The 18698-nt window shown below is 43.8% G+C and overlaps 1 protein-coding gene across 1 annotated transcript in view; it reads left to right on the top strand.

The window, feature by feature from the left end:
• EVI5 (ecotropic viral integration site 5) overlaps nt 1-18698 on the top strand; it is a 112689-nt gene that overhangs the window by 40693 nt on the left and 53298 nt on the right. Inside the window, exons 4-12 of the mRNA XM_015421459.1 lie at nt 502-691; nt 3148-3372; nt 9305-9379; nt 10763-10888; nt 11441-11584; nt 11845-11934; nt 12046-12143; nt 13733-13793; nt 18354-18407. Of these exons, the coding sequence (XP_015276945.1) occupies nt 502-691; nt 3148-3372; nt 9305-9379; nt 10763-10888; nt 11441-11584; nt 11845-11934; nt 12046-12143; nt 13733-13793; nt 18354-18407 (1063 nt within the window). The remainder of the gene's footprint in view (nt 1-501; nt 692-3147; nt 3373-9304; nt 9380-10762; nt 10889-11440; nt 11585-11844; nt 11935-12045; nt 12144-13732; nt 13794-18353; nt 18408-18698) is intronic.

The raw sequence follows: 18698 nt of genomic DNA, 5'->3' as shown, positions 1-18698 counted from the left end.
TCTTCAAAGAGGAAGATTTCTAGGGAGGGATTCCTCTTCAGGCAGCTCATTCCACAGAGAAGGAACCATGATGGAAAAGGCCCAGGCGCTGTCAATGCCAGACGGGCCACCCTAAGTGGCAGGATAGCCAACAGATGGCTGCCTGAAGACCATAGTTGGCGCATAGAAATATACAGAAGTAGATAGGTCTTCAAATATATGGATTCCAGGTCGTGAAAGGCTTTAGAAGTTATAAGTAGTACCTTGATTTGAACTCTGAAACAGATGGTGCTCCTGGCCACCACGCCAAACCTGCTTTTCAAAGAGCAAGGCAGGGTCCATGAGCACGTCCAAGCTCTTAACCTGCTAAATTAAACATTATAAATTTAACTTCTTCTGTTAGTATTGATGAGTTATCAATAAGGTCAGATCAATAGGCGTTTCTTGGTTGGTGGCACTGTTGTTTCACATTACCATCCATTTCAGTAGGGTCCATAGACTCACAGTTTGTCTTTACTGCAGATTGCTAGAGACTGACAGCAAATCACTGCGATCAGTAAATGGGTCAAGAAGAAACAGCGGCTCCTCGCTTGTATCTAGTTCATCAGCTTCTAGCAACCTCAGCCATCTCGAAGAAGATTCCTGGATCCTTTGGGGGAGAATTGTAAATGAGTGGGAAGATGTACGCAAAAAGAAAGAGAAACAAGTTAAGGTTTGTATTGAACAAACCTCATTTTTATTTTTTCAGTTTGCTTTGGAAATTTATTTATTTATTTATTGGATTTATATCCCGCCCTCCCCGCGAACGGATGTAGAAAGATGTCTAATGTAGTCTTCTACTTAAAACATAATAGGGGATGAACATAGTTTATAAAGACTTAGACATCTGCATGCATGAAGCAAATGTCTAGGCAAAATGCAACAAGTCTTTAGCTTATCAATTAATGTAATACCTTTTGGAAGTTTGTTTTTTAGAATGCATTCAGATTAGAGCTTTTTGTTAATCTCAGTTTTTTGGAAACAGAATATTAAAAGCAATTTTGTATTACTGTGTACTGTTCCAAGAGTAGCGGCTATGAACCTATTCATCCAGGGCCTTCATGGCACTAGAAATAAGTGAAGTGCATTGACATGACAGCCTTGCAGCCCTTGAGTTCTTTCTGTTCTTGAGTGAATTTAATTTCTGCCTTATAGCATGAGGGTGCTTTTGCTTTGGTAGTGTTTCATTTTATTTACAGTTTCCTGCTGTTCAATCGAAGCTGGGTGCTCAAGGCAGCTGATGTTAGAACCACAGATAAATGATTAAAACTGCAAGCATGAAACATTTAAAAATGTAATATAGGAAGCAAGAAAGCAGATTGCTGCCAATTCTCTGTTGCATTTCCAAAGGATTCACAAATCAATGTAGCCATCCCAAAACCCTGTTCAACAAGAGATTTTGGCCAACAATTTTAAAATCCTAAAAGTGAGCTGATCTGGCAGACATTCATAGCCTTTCATACTGAATGTGTTGTCACTAAGAAAGTCTGGAACCTTTCTGTCTACAAAATTACTTCTAATGGTGATGGAAGTGGTTAGAGGACCTGAGCAAATCAGAGGTCCTGTGGAGGGAAGGAATTATAATTACACATGCTGAAGTTCCCAGGTTCTCTTGGGCGACATGTCTGCCCTTGACCTATTTCAGTCTGACTGCAGGCCTGGATTCGGGACTAAGATTGCATTTGTCATTTGGGTGGGTTTCTGTGATCTTTGTGATATTGGATTGGCAACCAGCTATTTTGGCATTTAATTTATTTATAAACTATCTTTTTATAATTTTCTGTAAGCCACCTTGGACTCCTTTATGGAGAGGGAAAATGAAATACAAATATTTTAAGTAAATAAGGTAGCAGACATAGGGAACAACCCTGAGAATAGTAAATAGTATCAGGCTAGCTGGACCATTGGTTTGACTTGGTATAAGGCAGCATCAGTTGTTCCTATGAAATGTGGCACTGATGTGCTTTTTCCTTTGCTCACAGTGCTCCTCTGTATTTTAGGGAACACTCAGTAGAGAGCAAATGAATGTGCATGCAGTCTAGTATTGTCAACCCAAACGGGCAGAGCTTATTTAAGGTTTCAGGCGCTGGCCTTCTCCACCCTTGCTTCATGAGATCAAGTGTTGGAGAATGAACCCAAAGTCTTGTACACGCAAACTGTCTCTTGGTCACTCAGCTTCAACATCCTTCCTCCACTTTTGAGGAAGGCAGTGATGGATGGTGTTCCTGAAGTTGACTGAAGCAAAGGGGATATGCCAATTTGCATATTGATGAGTTTTCAGAAGTTGAGTGAGAATGCAAATGAGTGTCCAAAGCATAAAGAGGCTCTTCCTCTGCGCTCCCTCCCCCTGGCCTGCAGTAGTTCTTTTGGTGCTTCTGCAGGACGTTGTGCGGTTGTCCACCTTCCGTGTTTTCCTTGGCTCCACTCCATGTGTTTTCAAAACCTGCTTTGATAAAATTTCCCCCCAAAGCAGGCTTGGGAAATGTGTGGACAAAAAGGTATGGATTTCTGCTGCAGCCCTTGTGCTTGCTGTTTCCCCACAGAAGTGCTGGCAAGCTTTTGCCAGCTATTTTGTAAATCAATAATAGATACATCAGTATAATGTCCTCATACCAATAAAACTGCCCATACATGTGCTTTCTCAGTTGTGGTTCCCGTGTTGTGGAATGGCCTGCCTGAGGTCAGGAAGGCTCCCACTCTCCTGGCTTTCCACAAACATCTAAAAACAGAATTATTCAGGACAGCTTTTCTGTGCAGCTGGTACGGTTGCACTGTACAAAATAGTTTACAAACTAACTTGGATAAATGATTTGGGACTTTTGTCTACACTGAACTGCACAGCCTACTCTATGTAAGATCCTATTGTGTAATTTTTTTAGCACTTGATTTGTCATGTTAAGACTTATGCTTGGCTTCAGTTATTTCTGGTTGGTTCCAGACTTCTGCAATCCTAATGCATTGTTTACTGAACGTCCTGTTTTGTTGATTGTACTGGCTCACTCTGTGTAATCTGTCTTGAGTCCCTGTGAGAAAGGCGGACTATAAATAGCACAAATAAATAAAAAAATAAAACAGTAGAAGTACTCTGTTACCGAAAAATACTCATCAGCTTCTTTCGTTATGCTTTAGGAACTTGTTCGAAAAGGGATACCCCATCACTTCCGAGCAATAGTTTGGCAGCTTTTATGCACTGCTCAAAATATGCCAATTAAGGATCAATATTCAGAACTCTTGAAAATGACTTCTCCTTGTGAAAAGCTTATAAGAAGGGACATTGCTAGAACGTACCCTGAACATGATTTTTTTAAAGAAAAAGACAGTCTTGGGCAGGAGGTTTTATTTAATGTAATGAAGGTAAGTCAGCACCCCATACTTCTTCATTAAAAACTAATATTAAAAGCTTATAGTGTTCTACAGACTTCATGTTGAAAGGCAGCTATTTTTTTGTTGGTCTGGTAGATCAAGCAACAAGAGATTACTGTCTTCTTTTTAGGGGCTTGGTCACTGCTAGGGGCAGAATGCTACAATAGGTGGTCCTTTGCTAGAGGTTCTTGTATTTCAAAATATGTAAAATTATAAATAATATGGCTTATCTTGACTTTGTTTGCAGTGCAGTGACAATTTTATGGAAAGCATGTTATCTTCTTTGGGAATATTGTGCTGATGGTATGTGAGGGCAGCTTTGGCAGATCTACTGTCTTGGATGCTTTTGGTTGCTTTCTTTACAGGAGTGTTCTGTCTGCATGTGAACCAGGAGTTCACAATCTTAGTTACAGTGCTCTGTCATCTATATGGTACATCTTAAAACCTTGAGGATTGCAGGTGTTGCTGCATCAGAAATCTGTGAGCATCTGACTTGCATTTTTGTGGTTTATGGAAGGAATTTCTGTTAATGAAGTATTAGAATGTATTGAGTGAACTGGCCCTTAGCAATTACTTGTTTTCTTTTTGAAAAAAATATTTTATTGATTTTTCCAATAAACAATCAACAAGGAACAATAAACATGAACCAAACATTACATTCTATTGATAGTAGATGATTAACATGAGAAGCAAAATACAGAAAATATATTTAAAATTGTACTGAAGTGTATATCCATTCAATTATTCAACTAAAATACTTTATGATAGCATATAAGTTCAAGGGTATATAATAGTAAAGGAGGTAGGATTGTACCTTGAATAACTTCTAAGAATACTGTTATACAACCGATAAGACAATTGAAAAGGAGAATATATTCAAAGACTTTGGGCCTTTAAGTATAATATCGTGGTTGATACAACCTCATTAAATCCTTTATTCTTCCTCGTTTTTTATTTTATTCTTGTTCTTTACCATTGACAATTTCAGTTAACTATTTGAAGTGTTGGCAGAAATCCTTGAATAATTTTCTTTGGTCAAATAAGAAACTACGCATTAACTTTAGTACTATGTGTACTCCATACATGGCAGCTTTAATTATCCAGATTTACACATATACTATGAAGCATCACATTTAGTTAATATTCTCAAATTGTTACATCATGATACACAAAATGATTGGATCAAGTTAACTCAAACCTATACTGAGCAATTACTTGTTTTCAATGGCATTGCAGTTTTTAGTAGAGCTATGAAATCAAGGGAACAATCAGCCTATTGTTTACAGTTCGGCACATCTATTGTAGACATCTAGGATGGCCAAGACAATGAGCTCATGTAAACTGTCAATTGACTTTATTCCTTGAAAATGTACTCGAACATTCCCTGTTCATTGTAGATTCCATTGAATAAAAGTATAGGAGCAAGATGGATTCTTTGTGTATTAAAATTACATGCATTTGTATGAGCTGACAAGAGCACAAACCAAATGTGCAGCTGGGTTGTAGGCAGGGGTTGTAGAGGCACATTGATGGCAACAGAGGTAGAAATTTCAAAATCTAATCCTTATGCCAAAGCATCTGTAGCAGAGTAATTTAGCCAATCAGATTACTGCCCACAATGAATACACTGGTTCAGATTAGTTTTTTATATATTTGGGAAGCGGGAATAACAGGCCTAAGAAATAAGTCTGAGTGGTTGTGGGCTTGAAATGCAGGAGTACCTTCCATTTAGACAGGGCCACCAAGAAGGGGAATAAAGAAGTATTGGTGGCAGTCAACCTGTATTATAAACCACAGGTTAGGGGTTTCCACCGTGGTGCCTATAAGCTTCACAGCGCCAGCAGACACCTTTGCTGGTACCTGCCAGGTGTTTTTAGAAAGGGTGGGCCAGGTAACACTTTTTCCCAAGAGAGCTTCTAATTGGCAATTGGAGCTCTGATGGGCTGAGCAGGTTTTTAAAAATGCTGCTTAGGGAGCAGTTGCTACCAAAGCACAAGGATCTTCACTGAGTGAATGAAGGTAAGCTGTGAGTATACGCAACAAAATATTTTAAAATAGTATGCTCATTTTAAAAGGGCATTTTTATCAATAGATCATCTGCCTGAAATGCTGAAGAGTTACTATTAGAGTTATGCATAAACTCACTCCCTGACTTTCTCTGTTTGGCTCTGCTTCCTGAGGCAGCCATTTTGGGTTGGCTGTGCTCGTACAGTGGCCATTTAATGGTTGCATCCACCACCCTGTTTCAGAATGCCAGAGGTACCTGCAGACTCAAAATTTTTGGGACCCCTGGCTAGAGTGCAGTTAAATGGCCATTGTCTGCATGGTTTGATATGTAGCATGGTGTTCAAAAAGGCTACCCACTATCACCATTATTATTTAATACAGGGATTGAAATCTTATTCATCATACTGTGACAAGATGGTGTGATATTAAGAACATCATGTTTAGGGGGTAATGCAAACATCCTTTTGTAACCCACTAAGGGAGAGTGGGCAGGTTCAGTCGGTTTTGACAGCGGAACTCCCACCTATGGTTATTAAGAATATGTAACTGCTGTTACTACACATGTACTTAAACACAGACATAAAAGAGGCAATACAACCAATGTACTTTAACATTTAAAATAAACTCTTTATATAAACAAAGCATGGAGGATTTCATATAAATCCTCATTCACTCCTGGTTGGTTGCTATTACTTCATAGCAATGAATCTTCAGGATATTACTGAGTACAGATATCTTCAGCATCCACAAGGATGCACAGAACAGAAAAAATACTAAGCACATAGATAATACATATATTGTAGGTCCATATGTTGTAAGCTCACAGATACTGGAACAGCATATGAGGTTTCCAGGCTGTACTTGGGATGCTGCAGCTCTTCTCAGTTGACTCCAGGATTTACCTGCAATAATTCAAGGCAGGCCTTAACACAGCAAAGTCCATATAGGCCTCTCCCCAAGATGTTGCCTCTTTCTGGGCCAGGCTGAACTGCTGGCTGCTGGGAATACCCAACCTCCTTTAGGGAAGGCTACAAGCACTGAGCATGCTCATTAACTAAGTACAGAAGGGGGGAAAGGGAGTTAATTGCTACACCACCTATTGGTAAAAGCAGGCATGCCTGATCTCTGTATGCTGTTAACAGCTACAAAACTGCATGGGTTACACTTTCATATGTAGATGATGCTATCTTTATAGTTCATCAACCTCATACCTTCCCCCCCATCAGTCTTTCACAGGAATGTAAACCAGTCTCTGGCTATAAGACAAATTTAGGAAAATCAGTCTTAATGAGCCTAGGAATATCAGAAAAAGAAAAAGCAGAGATTACTCCATCAATAGGTTACAGCAGGCAAAAAGGATCTTTATTTCAGTCAGTATAAAGAACGTAGTTAGATAATTTGCAACTTATATTGAAAATAGAATCTAATCTTTAAAATGGGCAAAATGTATTATTTCGTGGCTGGGCAAAATAGCCATGGTTAAAACAAAAATATGGCCTAGACATGCATTTGTATTTCTTAATGTACTACTCATTTGCCTGCAAATTCCTTAGTAAAATTCAAGCAATACCAAACAAACTTATTTGGAATTATAAACATCCAAGAACAGGAAATAAGATACTTCTGCTACTATATTCCAAGGAAGGGTAACTATTCCAAACATAGAAAAGTACTACAAGAGAAGATAATTCAATATCATAATCAGGGCTATTTGGGGGCAGGAACACACAGGAACGGAGTTCCGGGTGTCTTCCAAGTTGGCCATGCCCAGCAGGAACTCATTTGCATAATAGGCCACACCCAACATCAGAAATTCATTAGGATTGGCTACATTAGGGGTGTGTGGCCTAACATGCAAAGGGGTTCCTGCTACAAAAAAAAGCCCTGGGTTTTGACAACAAGCAAGGTAAACAGAATAAGAAGCAAAAGGTGGGTGTGGCTGGATGACCACACTTCTGCCTAATATGTTAATGTGCTGTGCTGTCAGGGGTGTGGCCTAATAGGCTAATGAGTTCCTGCTTTTGGGTGTGGCCTATTATGCTAATGAGTTCCTGCTGGGCTTTTTCTACAAAAAGAGCCCTGAATAATTATGGCTGAGAGAAAATAATTCATGCATGAGCATGGGATATATAAAACAGATGGGTATTGATACTGTGCTTGTCTCATGGATGTGGTGAGAAAAGAAAGAGAGGAAGGAATCCAACCTGGGTCCAAAGCAGTGTATGCTATCTCTGTGTATATGGGGGTTAAAGAGAATGGGACTAAACTGTTATACAGATAGTATACTCCTACCAGATTGGCAGAGATGTTTAGTTCAGTGTCTGATGAGATGTGGTAAGGCAACTAGCACCTACCTGTATATTTGGTAGAACTGTCCAAAGGGTCCACGTTTGTTGGGAAAAGATATTTTGGCTTATAGGTAAGATTCTGGGTAGAAAGATCTTTAAAAATCCAAACATGGCACTTATAGGGGGTCTTTTCTCTAGCAATTCCTTGCAAAATCATTAAATATGCTTGCAGCAGTGAGAATCTTAATTGCTCAATCTTGGGTAGGGGGAGCACTTCATTAGAAATGAATGAATGGCTTCAAAAATCATGGTATTCAGTGTTAATGAATAAAATAATCACAGCTAAGTATTTAAGAGAAAGGAAATAGGCAAGAACTGTTTGCGTAACAATGGTATCCATGTATTAATTATTAGAATCATACATACAGTTCTCATAATGTCTAGCATTAGACATTATAAGCTTGTAGGTGTGATACTTATTAACTAATGTTAAATTTTTGTCTGTGCTATTTAATGCAATGTGGTCAGGGTATTGTTCTTATATATCATCCTTTTTATGTTTTCTGGTGCACTGTGGAACAGTTAGTTTCTAACTTTCAAACTTCTCTGAAGACTTTGTTTGTTTTTTTAGTTGGGTACTCTTTTCACTTCATATCTGTGAGGTTCACAGTGACTTTTTTTTCACTTCCTGCAAGTACTGTTTCCTTTTTACTAATCTTCTGACATCTCAGGATCTGAGCCAGTCAAGGAAGACTTCAAACTACTAGAGTTACAGACACTCTGTGTTTCAGCCATTATCCTTTACATTTTCATAAACTTAATTTGATACAGTGCTACAGGGGTCGTTTCGTAGAAAAAGAGCTAGGGGAACTCATTAGCATAACTCATTAGCATATGCCACACCCCCTGACATCACCAGAAGTGTGTCATAAGGCCACACCCCCTGACATCACCGGAAGTGTGTCATAAGGCCACACACCCCGCCCCCAACGGTCCTGGCCGCCGCCGCCGGCCTTGCAGCTCCACTGCCGAGCCCCATGAGGGGCCCGGCGGTGGACCTGCAAGGCCAGCGGGAGTGCAAGGAAGCCCCGCGAAGGCCCTCCCTGGCCCCAGGCAGGCAGGGGTGGGGAGAGGCGGGGAGGAAGCAACTTACCCTCCCTCTTCTCCTGCCTCCTCCTGGCTGAATGAGGGCCGGAAGTGGGGCGGCCGGAAGCAGGGGGCGGGGCTTCATCATGTGCCCCCCCGTACCTCACCCAGGGGAACTGCGATCCCCCGCGATCCCCCCCGAAATGACCTCTGCAGTGCTATATATATTCTATCATAAAATATTCTATGTCTAGAAAAGCTATTTTGTGACTTGTATAAATTATGCAAAATTATACAAAATAATTCTGCCTTTTGTTAGTCATGGAATATGCAAGGATACTGTGCCCTGCCTGCAGTCACACAATTTAAAAAAAATCGTTAAGCTTTGTTTGTGCCCTTCAAGCATATGTTCACAGGGATAAGTGGAAAGTTATGATTTTCGGATGTGTAATTCTCTGGATATAGGAAGTGGTCTCAATTCCTTTTCTGTTTATGAAAGGAGTTTTTACTTTTCAGTGTCTTACTAATTTTGTGTCTTGTAGGCATACTCTTTAGTGGATCGTGAGGTTGGCTACTGTCAAGGAAGTGCTTTTATTGTTGGGTTGCTGCTTTTGCAGGTAGGTAAACTTATGCAGGTAGCTAATGCTTTTCTTTATGTATTCTTCAAGCTCGGCTTCATTAAAGGGAACAGAGGATCAATGGGTAGGGACTTCTTCTGTAATAGCATAACTGATCTTTATATTATTGTGCAGTTCTCACAGAAATTTAATTGAGACAGGGATTAATTTGAGGAAGGTATAAGCCCTTCTACCAGTTTCCCCTGTTGAGTTGGCCTTGAAACTTAAATGGATATTACTCATTTTATGTAGCTTTAAGAGACTGCTCATAGAATCACAAAGTTGGAAGGGGCCATAAAGGCCATCTAGTCCAGCCCCCTGCTCAATGCAGCATCCCTGATAAGTGTATAGATTACATTCTGAGCTCTTGGTGGTCATTTTTAGAGTTGCTAGGCAACTGCAACAATATTGTTGAATGCTCCAAGTCTTGGCTTCTGTCAGCAAAAGTCGGGGGGGGGGGACTGGAAAAGGTAAAAGAGAAAAAGGAGAGAGCCTATAGGGTCTGCCAGGAAGGCAGAAAGAAAAAAAGCAGGATGGGCTTACAGAAGGAAAATGAGGTTTCCCCTCGGCATGTTCTTGTGGGTCTCCTGCTTATTCTTACTAATTTAGAAATGGTAAGCAGAAGTGTCATTTCTTCAAAATCTGCATGGAATTTTCAATGTGCGCTTAATATAGTGGTGACTCACAGTACGTGTGAGGGGATCCCTCTCCCCCTCTCAACATACCACCCTTGCTGGAGCTGTCATGGCCACACTCCCCAATCACCTAGAGGTCCAGTGCAGCTCTCGGCCTTCACCACTGGGCCAAACACAACTTCTCCTCCTTTCACCACTGCTGTCCCAGGAGCCTCTGTAGCTCCTGGCAACACCCCCTCCATTATTGCTGACACTGGCAATAGGTCCAGCATGCCTCCAAGCCACCACCACTGCCAACAATGCCAACAGGCCCAGTGCAGCTCCCAGCTTTGCTGCCCACCACAACTTCTCCCCCATCACCGCTGCCACTGCCATCCAAACGCTGACAATTCTGGCAGGCCCGGCACAGCTCCTAGCTTAACTGCCAGTCTCACTGCATTCCCCTCACATTGCTGCAGCCATCATTAGGGCCTCTGCAGCCCCTGGGCAACCCCCATCACTACCACAGACGCCTGGAGGAGATATGTGCATTTTCTGTGCATGTGCAAACAACGCTGTTTCATTTGGGGAATTTAAACTCCCCAAGATTTCAGATTTTTCTGCAAATCTAGAGGGTTCTACCAAGTTAGCAGGAAAATTTGTTTCATGTCAGTGTGGCCCCAGTCCACAGATTTAGATGTCTGCAGATGGGATTCAGACTTTGCTATTAGATATACAGATGTTCTAACTGTTCTTTCCTTTAAAATAGATGCCAGAGGAGGAAGCATTTTGTGTGTTTGTTAAATTGATGCAAGATTATCGACTTAGAGAACTCTTCAAACCAAGCATGGCAGAGCTGGGTCTTTGTATGTATCAGTTTGAATGCATGATACAGGTATATTTGCGATCAGTTATCTTTTGTACGTTGTATTGCTTATGCTTTCTTCGGCTTTCATTTCTAAAGTTGCGGAAATTCCCCATCTCCCCCCTTATTAATCATAAGGAAAGAAACTAAATAGGAGTAAGATTGAAGGATATAACTTGATTTTTTTGCAGTGATGTATTGTTTCAGCACAAGGAGCCTTCTCCAGACAAAAGAAGCTCTTTGAGGTCCAGAGGAATGACCAAATTATAGGAAGGAGAGGTTGTTGCCACTTCTTCCAGCAGTTCCTGCTTAACTAAATAATTTGAATAACTTGTTTTCTGATAATTTTGAATACTAACAGTGTAATATAAGTGCTTCAGAGACAGATACATAAGCCATTAAGTAACTTCATCAAGTAAGCATTGCTTAGTGAAAACACATCAAAAAACACCCGCTTCACAAAGTTGTCTTCATTAGAGTTCTTGGCTATTTTATTGATGTTTTTTGTAATCCGCCTTGCATCTCAGTGAGAAAGGCAAGATATAAATGAAGTTAATAATAACAATCTTTATTCTTTTTCAGGAGCAGCTGCCAGAGCTTTATGTGCATTTCCAGGCGCAGAGTTTCCATACCTCTATGTATGCATCATCGTGGTTTTTAACTATTTTTCTTACTACTTTTCCATTACCAATTGCAACAAGGATATTTGATATCTTTATGTCCGAGGTAAGCCATTTTCTAGCATCACTTCTGACACAGTGAAGAGTTATATTGACCCAAGCTGCTGTTTTTGGCATGTGGTGGCTGCTTGTGTTAAATGTGTATTACTCATTGTATGTTGCAGATTCAGTCCCACTTACTGTAGAATTTAGCTGAGGTGCTGTAACATGTTTTCGTTTCCAGCAGACTCTTAGAAATCAAACCATAATAAACATTTTGTAAATATTAGAAATGTTTATCTACTGTTTACTTAATCTAATTTTTAGGGTTTAGAGATTGTATTTCGCGTTGGCTTGGCGCTTCTCCAGATGAATCAAGCAGAATTAATGCAACTTGACATGGAAGGGATGTTACAGGTAAGAAAAGTTTACTGCACCAAAATGTCAGCTCACTGGACAATTTAACCATACATATTGTTAGTATTAATCACTTGTGACTACATGCTGTATTTATTATTTCTTTTTTAGCAATTTCAAAAGGTCATTCCGCATCAATTTCACAGTGGGCCAGACAAATTAATCCAAGCAGCTTACCAGGTCAAATACAATGCAAAAAAGATGAAAAAGTAGGTATTAACATTGTGCAAAAATTGTCTGTATTTAATGGTGTTACAAAGAGGTAGAGCTTGTAAATCATATCCTGGGTGTTACTTGGTTTGTTGTGTTAATCCCCCCTTCCCCCCCTCCCTTCCCACTGCCCTACCATATCCGTGTAGGGGAAAAAGCTGGTTCTGAGACTTTTGCAGATGGAACAGTTTTGAGGAAGTAATTTTTACTCCTTTCCCTTTCCCCTCAGCACACCACCTCAGCTGCTATTGAGGAAGTCAGGGGGACTTTACAGTGTAATGTGTCATATTGGGGGTTGTAGCAAGAAGGTGGAGGGAGGCTGGTTGAAATTCTCTCTTTCTATCACTCTATCACAGAAGGAGCAAGTTTGCACACATACACAAAACTTTGTGCATTTCAGCTGGTTCCCCCCCCCCCCTTGCTGCAGCTCCCACTGTCATACATAGTTCTAACATTCTTGCTAATGAATTTTTTGGAAGTGGAGGGAGCTGCTCTTGACAAAGGCAGTAATAATAATCTCTGTGAGCTTGCTCCATTTACACATGTTTGACTCAATCAGTGATACAGCCCTAAGACATAGACATGGTGTTGCATCTTATCTTTGTAATGTTTTTATTACCCTAGGGTAAGGTGTGTGTGTAAAGTTCCATCAAGTCACAGCTGGCTTATGGCAACCCTGTAGGGTAGAGGTGTCAGACTCATTTGTTATGAGGGGTGGATCTGACATAAATGTCACTTTGTCGGGCCAGACCATGTGTGCCATAAAACATAATGCTAGGTAGTGGAAGGACAGCAACGGGTAAACTCTGAGTTGGTACGTCCTTACTGCAAGGTCCCATGGGCTGGGAGGAGGTGCAGAGGAAAACCCACATGGGCTGAGACCCAGCAGTCCAGCACTGGGCAGATGCTCCCATGCCCCAACAGAGGATCATCTGCATCCCCCCCCCCCAACATGCAAATGCTGATCCCTGAGGCCGTCTGGGACAGCATCCCCGGAGCTGCAGGCCGAGTGGAGAGGTATGAATGCGGCTGCAGAGACTTCCAACTTACCATTGAGGCTGTCCATGAAGTGAAAGGGTTCTGCTTGATTGCTGCAGACGATGTTGTTCTGCCTTGCTGAAGTCACAGTTGGAGTGGCTCTGCCCGCCCAGCCCTGAGCAACCTGCTGTTCCTCCTCTTGTACCAGTTGCTCGTGCACCACATAACAACTCTGGACGGGCCGGTTCCAGCCCCCAGGCCTTATGTTTGCCATATGTGTAGGGTTTTCAAGGGAAGAGACAGAGGTGGTTATCCATTGCCTGCCTCTTTATATCATCCCTGGACATCCTTGGTGGTCTCCCATCCAAGCTCTGACGAGGGCCATCCTTGCTTCTAAGATCTAATGAGATTGGGCTAGACTGGACCATCCAGGTTGGATGTGGGGGGTAAGGCATAGGAGGAAAATTTGTCTGAGTCACTATAGTGAATGTTCTGGTCACCTTTCAGGCAGCCAGAAAAGTGAAAGCTTTCGACAATTAATCTACAAATTGCCTATTAAGCAAAAACAAGCAACACTCGTGATTTGTAATGGCTTTCCATTTTTCTTCAGGTTAGAAAAGGAATATACTACTATAAAAACAAAGGAAATGGAAGAACAAGTTGAAATTAAAGTAAGTGGAGGATTGTGTTGGTGGGATAAAGCTAAGGCTTTGTCATTATTCAGCATAGTGGTTGATAATGGAATATTTTCTTCAGTTAATGAACATCTGTGATAATGTATTTACTTCATTTTTACCCTAGCCAAACTGTGGTTTTGAAAGGTAACTAAGGCTGTATCCAGACATCACTGAATATTGTGCTGCTGCTGTACTTTAGCAGCCTTTTCCAGCTGAATTAGCCTATGTGGACAAGTCAATCCAGTTGCAAATAATGGTTACCGTGCAATTATAGCACAGTGCCCAATGAAGTGTGAATGCAGTTCAGGATGCTCTAATTGTAGAAGTAGATAATATATGTTTATGCAAAACTCTCTGCAGTACTTGTGTAACTTCAAACTGTTTACGATTGTATTTAAAGCAAAAGTGCAGAAAGATATGTACTGTAATACACTCATATACTATATGTCTTCTCTCATAGCTCAACGTGTATATGTAGGATTCACAAGTAGGGATGGGCATGAACAGGGAAAATGCAGTTTGTGGTGTGCCCAGTTCATGATGTGGTAGAATGCCCCTCCTCCCCCGGCATGCCAGAGACACCAAACTTGCAGGGGACCTCCCCCGGATGCTCGTCTACATGCCCTCCAAGTTATGTGCAGATTGGACTTCAGGGGTCTGAGTTATGCCCCCCCCCCAAAAAAAAAGATGACGCCCCCAAGAAAGTGGTTTGGGGGAAAATGTCAGGCACAGGTTCAGAAGTGTATAAACTGGACCCCCTGCAAGCTATACACACCAAATGCACAGGGAATCTCACCCTGCCACCCACTCCTCTGCAGTCTCTCCAGGTTGGGGGTGGATTACATTTCTGGTGTCCCAATTACAGCCCCTCCCGCCAAAAAAAAAAGGTCTCCCCAGTGCTATCTCTGGAAAACATAGCTGTAGTTACAGGTGTCTATGGAACAGTTCAGGAACAAGCCAATGACACCGAACTCACAGGGAAACCACCTGGGCAGACCACCCACCCACCCAGACACTGGGAACAAACCAAGCATCCCCCCTATGCTTGCAGCCCCCCCCCCCAGGGTCTCCAAAGGCAGGTTCTGAAGGACAGAAAGGCAGATATCCCCAGAGTTTTGACAGGGGCCCCCCAAACTAACCTTACAACAGCTTGGGAGGCACCTAGCCACACAACACAAGGGAAGCGTGCCCTCAACTCTCACAGCCTCCACCCAGGCTGAAACACACAGATCCAGAGCACATTCGTCAACTGGGGTGTATTCTGTGCAGCAAAGGAATAAAAACAGATGTTGAGCTGGCAGAGCAACCCCCAGTTCTCCAAAGGCAGGTTCTGAAGGTCAGAAAGGCAGACATCCCCAGAGTTTTGACAGGGGCACCCCAAACTAACCTTACAACAGCTTGGGAGGCACCCTAGCCACACAACGCTAGCAAAGGAAGTGTGCCCACAACTGTCACAGCCCCCACTCCAGGGCTGAAACACACAGATCCCGATCACTACCTCTCCCTCACTACCCACTGATGGCAACCAGAGGACCTCTCTGTCCAGACTGTCAGGGCACAGCGTAGGCCCCAGGAGGGGACAGTCCTGCCACAGGACTACGAAGTGGTTGTGGTCCATGCGAGGGGATGGAGGTGGACCACATGGCACAAAATATCGCTTCTGTGATACAGTCGCTTGAGGGAGTGCGTGTGGGGCGGCAACACCATCTGTGACTACATAGTCATGGACGCCGGCGCCAACAGGCTAGCAGCAGTGAAGGCTGTGCACCTCAAGGGCATTGTCTGCCTGGTGCACACTTTTCACCTAATGGGGAAGGATGCTCTGGGGCTGGGGGGCACACTGTCAAGGCCACCTGGAATGCTGCCACCCTCAATATGCTGTCCTCGCTGGAGACCTGTTGGCACCTTGGCTGCCCACTTCTCAGGATGAAGTGGGAGAGGGGGATGAGCCTGAACACCGGCACATCCAGTGCCCTCCGCAGCAATCATTTCACCAACAAGGTGAGTGACTGCTTCCGGGGCTCTCCACGTAGTCCTTTTGAATGGCACCGTCGGCATCCCCAGGGGGGTGACCTCTTGGAGGGTGGCCTGCCCTGATGTCCCACCCATGGCACCTGAGTGTGGGGAGCCTTTCTTGGAGGGGCCTCCTGCTCCCTCTCTGCTTCTCCCTGCTGAGAGGGAGCGGGCCTCTTCTTCCTCCCACTGGCTGCCAGGCCTGTAGTTACTGTGGGGCCCTTGGGGTGGGGCCCCCTCCCCAATCTGCCCTGCCCCTAATTTGCCCTGTTGCCACTGAATCTTCCCAGGGCCTGGTATTTTTTTTTAGTAAGCTGCAGTGCACCGGGCCCGCAGCATGATTTCACATATGTGCTCTGCTCCTCTGTCTGGTTTTACTCCAATGATTGGAGTCCAGTCATTCCGGCCTACCAGCATAGAGTCAGGTCTTGGAGAATGCCGCTTTACTCTGTGGCCCCACACTTGTTGTGCAGATGTCCCCCAGGGCATGCAGAAGGCTGACATGTTGCGTGGAGAGACTGCCAACAGGCCTCCTTCCAGCAACTGGCAACCAGGGGCCCCACTGGTGACTGTTGCTGCCACTCAGCTCACTAGCAAAGCCTTTATTCCCATGACCACGTGGATACAGCCCCAAAGCCGGCAACGGTTGGCCAGAAGGCTGCTTCTGAAAGGAAGCCCCTCCCCACCCAGGCCAGCCTTTCCGGCTCTTCAGAAGGGGCATACATTCAGGTAGACACACAGATGGGGCTGGCAAGCAGTGCCTGCCGGATCAGACCCAGGGGAGCAGCACTCTGGGAAGCCCACCAGGGGCATGATGGAGAGTCGCGTTCCACTCATGCCTGTGTCCAGCCTCTGGGACTCAGAGGTCTGCTGCCGCTGCCGCTGCCCATGGAAGTTCCACTTTATTATAACAGTCAGAAACAGCTTCTCAGACGTTCTGAGCGGGAGGGAGAAAAAGTGGCATGCCTTTCCCACTCGGGTGGATTGGGGTGGGAGGGAGGACGGGGATAGGAGACCTGATGTGTGTGCACCAGCCCACTCCTGCCCGCCACACCCTCTTCCTCCACCGTGCATGCACTCCCCTCGCTGATGGGTGCCTCCCATTCTTTTTTCTCCTCCCACCCCTCCTCCAGCCAGTGCCCTCTCCACCAAATATCATCTGGCTACGGGGCTCCTGGACGCCGCTCTTTCCCCCTGGCAGCAACATAGCTGGATGCATCCTTTTTAGGTGCCTGCAGAGAATGGAGGGGGGACAAGTGTTAGGGGTTTGCCTCCTCCAGACATGAGTGTGGCACACCTCCCACTCTGCCACACTGGGGTCACTGGGGACAGTGCAGAAATGTTTCCAAAGTGTGGGCTGGAAACGAGGCCCCAGGATTTGAGAACAGTGGGAGGCACAGCTGCTTTCTGGCACTGGGCTGGGAGGGCCACAGAGAGGTGTATTCAAGGCAGGAGCAGTAACAGGGAGTTGGGCTGTGGAAGGGGAGGATGCTTCTCCCCCCACCCTCTCAACCACTGCTGTCAGAGTCCTTCTCTCCAAAGAGTGTTATCAGTTGCTGGTATCTGAGCAGTGCTAACAACTCTTTTGCCTCTGTGGAGAAGCCTAGGAACATATCGGGGTAAGAGGTTCTGAGACCCCTGGTGATGCCCTGCTAGGGCTGAGCTCCAGTGGGCTGGCAGGATGGGTTGGTGCCTGGGGACAGGGGCATGTGCTGTGGTGGGTGGAGGACTTCTTCCCCCCCATGATGAGCACCCTCTGCACTCACTATAACCCTCATGGCACATAGTGGTGCTCATAATCCAAAGGGTTGGGAGGTAGCTAAGCCCCACTGCTCGGCATGAGCAGAGAGACGGGGTGGCTCAGAGCCTGGAATTCACCTAACACCCAAACCCCACCAGGGGAGAGGTGATCACAATGAGGAATAAATGAATGTGCTCTGCTTTTAACAGGTTCCCTGCCTCTCGAACTTCCAACACCCCACAGAGGAGAGGATGCGGAGCTAAGCTGAGGGTATATATAGCATTCTGATCCCATAGAGCAGAATGGAAACTCTGTTACTGGTAGGCAGCAGTGCCCGTTAAGTTTTGGAGGGCTCTTATTGGTGTTTCCAAGGCTGGAGAATCCCCCCCCCCCGTTACTTTGAAGTTCGATAAACATTTTGATTGAACAGAGACTGTCTGGAAATGGATATTCATGAACCCCCACAAACCGCTTGAAAGTTCATGGAAAGTTTGTGCCAGTTCACTTACTACAAGCTTCAGTTTGCAAACCACGAACCGGCCAAAATTTGTCATGCACTTTAGTTCATGAGCCAGTTCATGCCCATCCCTGTTCACAGGAGGTCTCACATCCTAGGCACTAACATGACACATAATTACTTAGATTCAGCAGCCATGTAGTATCAAGAGATTTCAGACCCCAACTTGGGTCTGCACTAAGAAGTGTATTGGGGGTTTAGTGCTGTTTTAGATACCTGCTCTCTTCTGTCTTTCCAGTCATTGCTGGCCTTTCATAAATATGAATATTTGCTTGCTTTTCAGAGATTACGAACAGAAAATAGACTTTTAAAACAGCGCATTGATACACTAGAAAAAGTAAGCATTCTGATAACTGAATCTCTAATTCAAAACTGCCTTCATTTTCTCTCATTTTATTTTAGTATTATTATAACTGCATTATGATGAATAGCGTGACAATAGGACTACTAACTTTTGCTTACAGTGATGATATTTTGACAGTTGTATACAATTCAGGATTCTAAGATTATGGCAACTATCACTGAGACACAGCTAAAAAACCAACAAAGACAAAAGTAAGTTCTGCAACACCTTGGACCTTGGACTAGCAACTTCATTGTGGCATCTGTTTATGGGGTTGCTGAAAAG

Source organism: Gekko japonicus, unplaced genomic scaffold (genome assembly GCF_001447785.1).
Source record: "Gekko japonicus isolate JY-2015 unplaced genomic scaffold, Gekko_japonicus_V1.1 scaffold911, whole genome shotgun sequence".
Lineage (NCBI taxonomy): Eukaryota > Metazoa > Chordata > Lepidosauria > Squamata > Gekkonidae > Gekko > Gekko japonicus.
The sequence above is the reverse complement of the archived record's forward strand: the minus strand, read 5'-3'. Positions and strand labels throughout refer to the sequence as shown.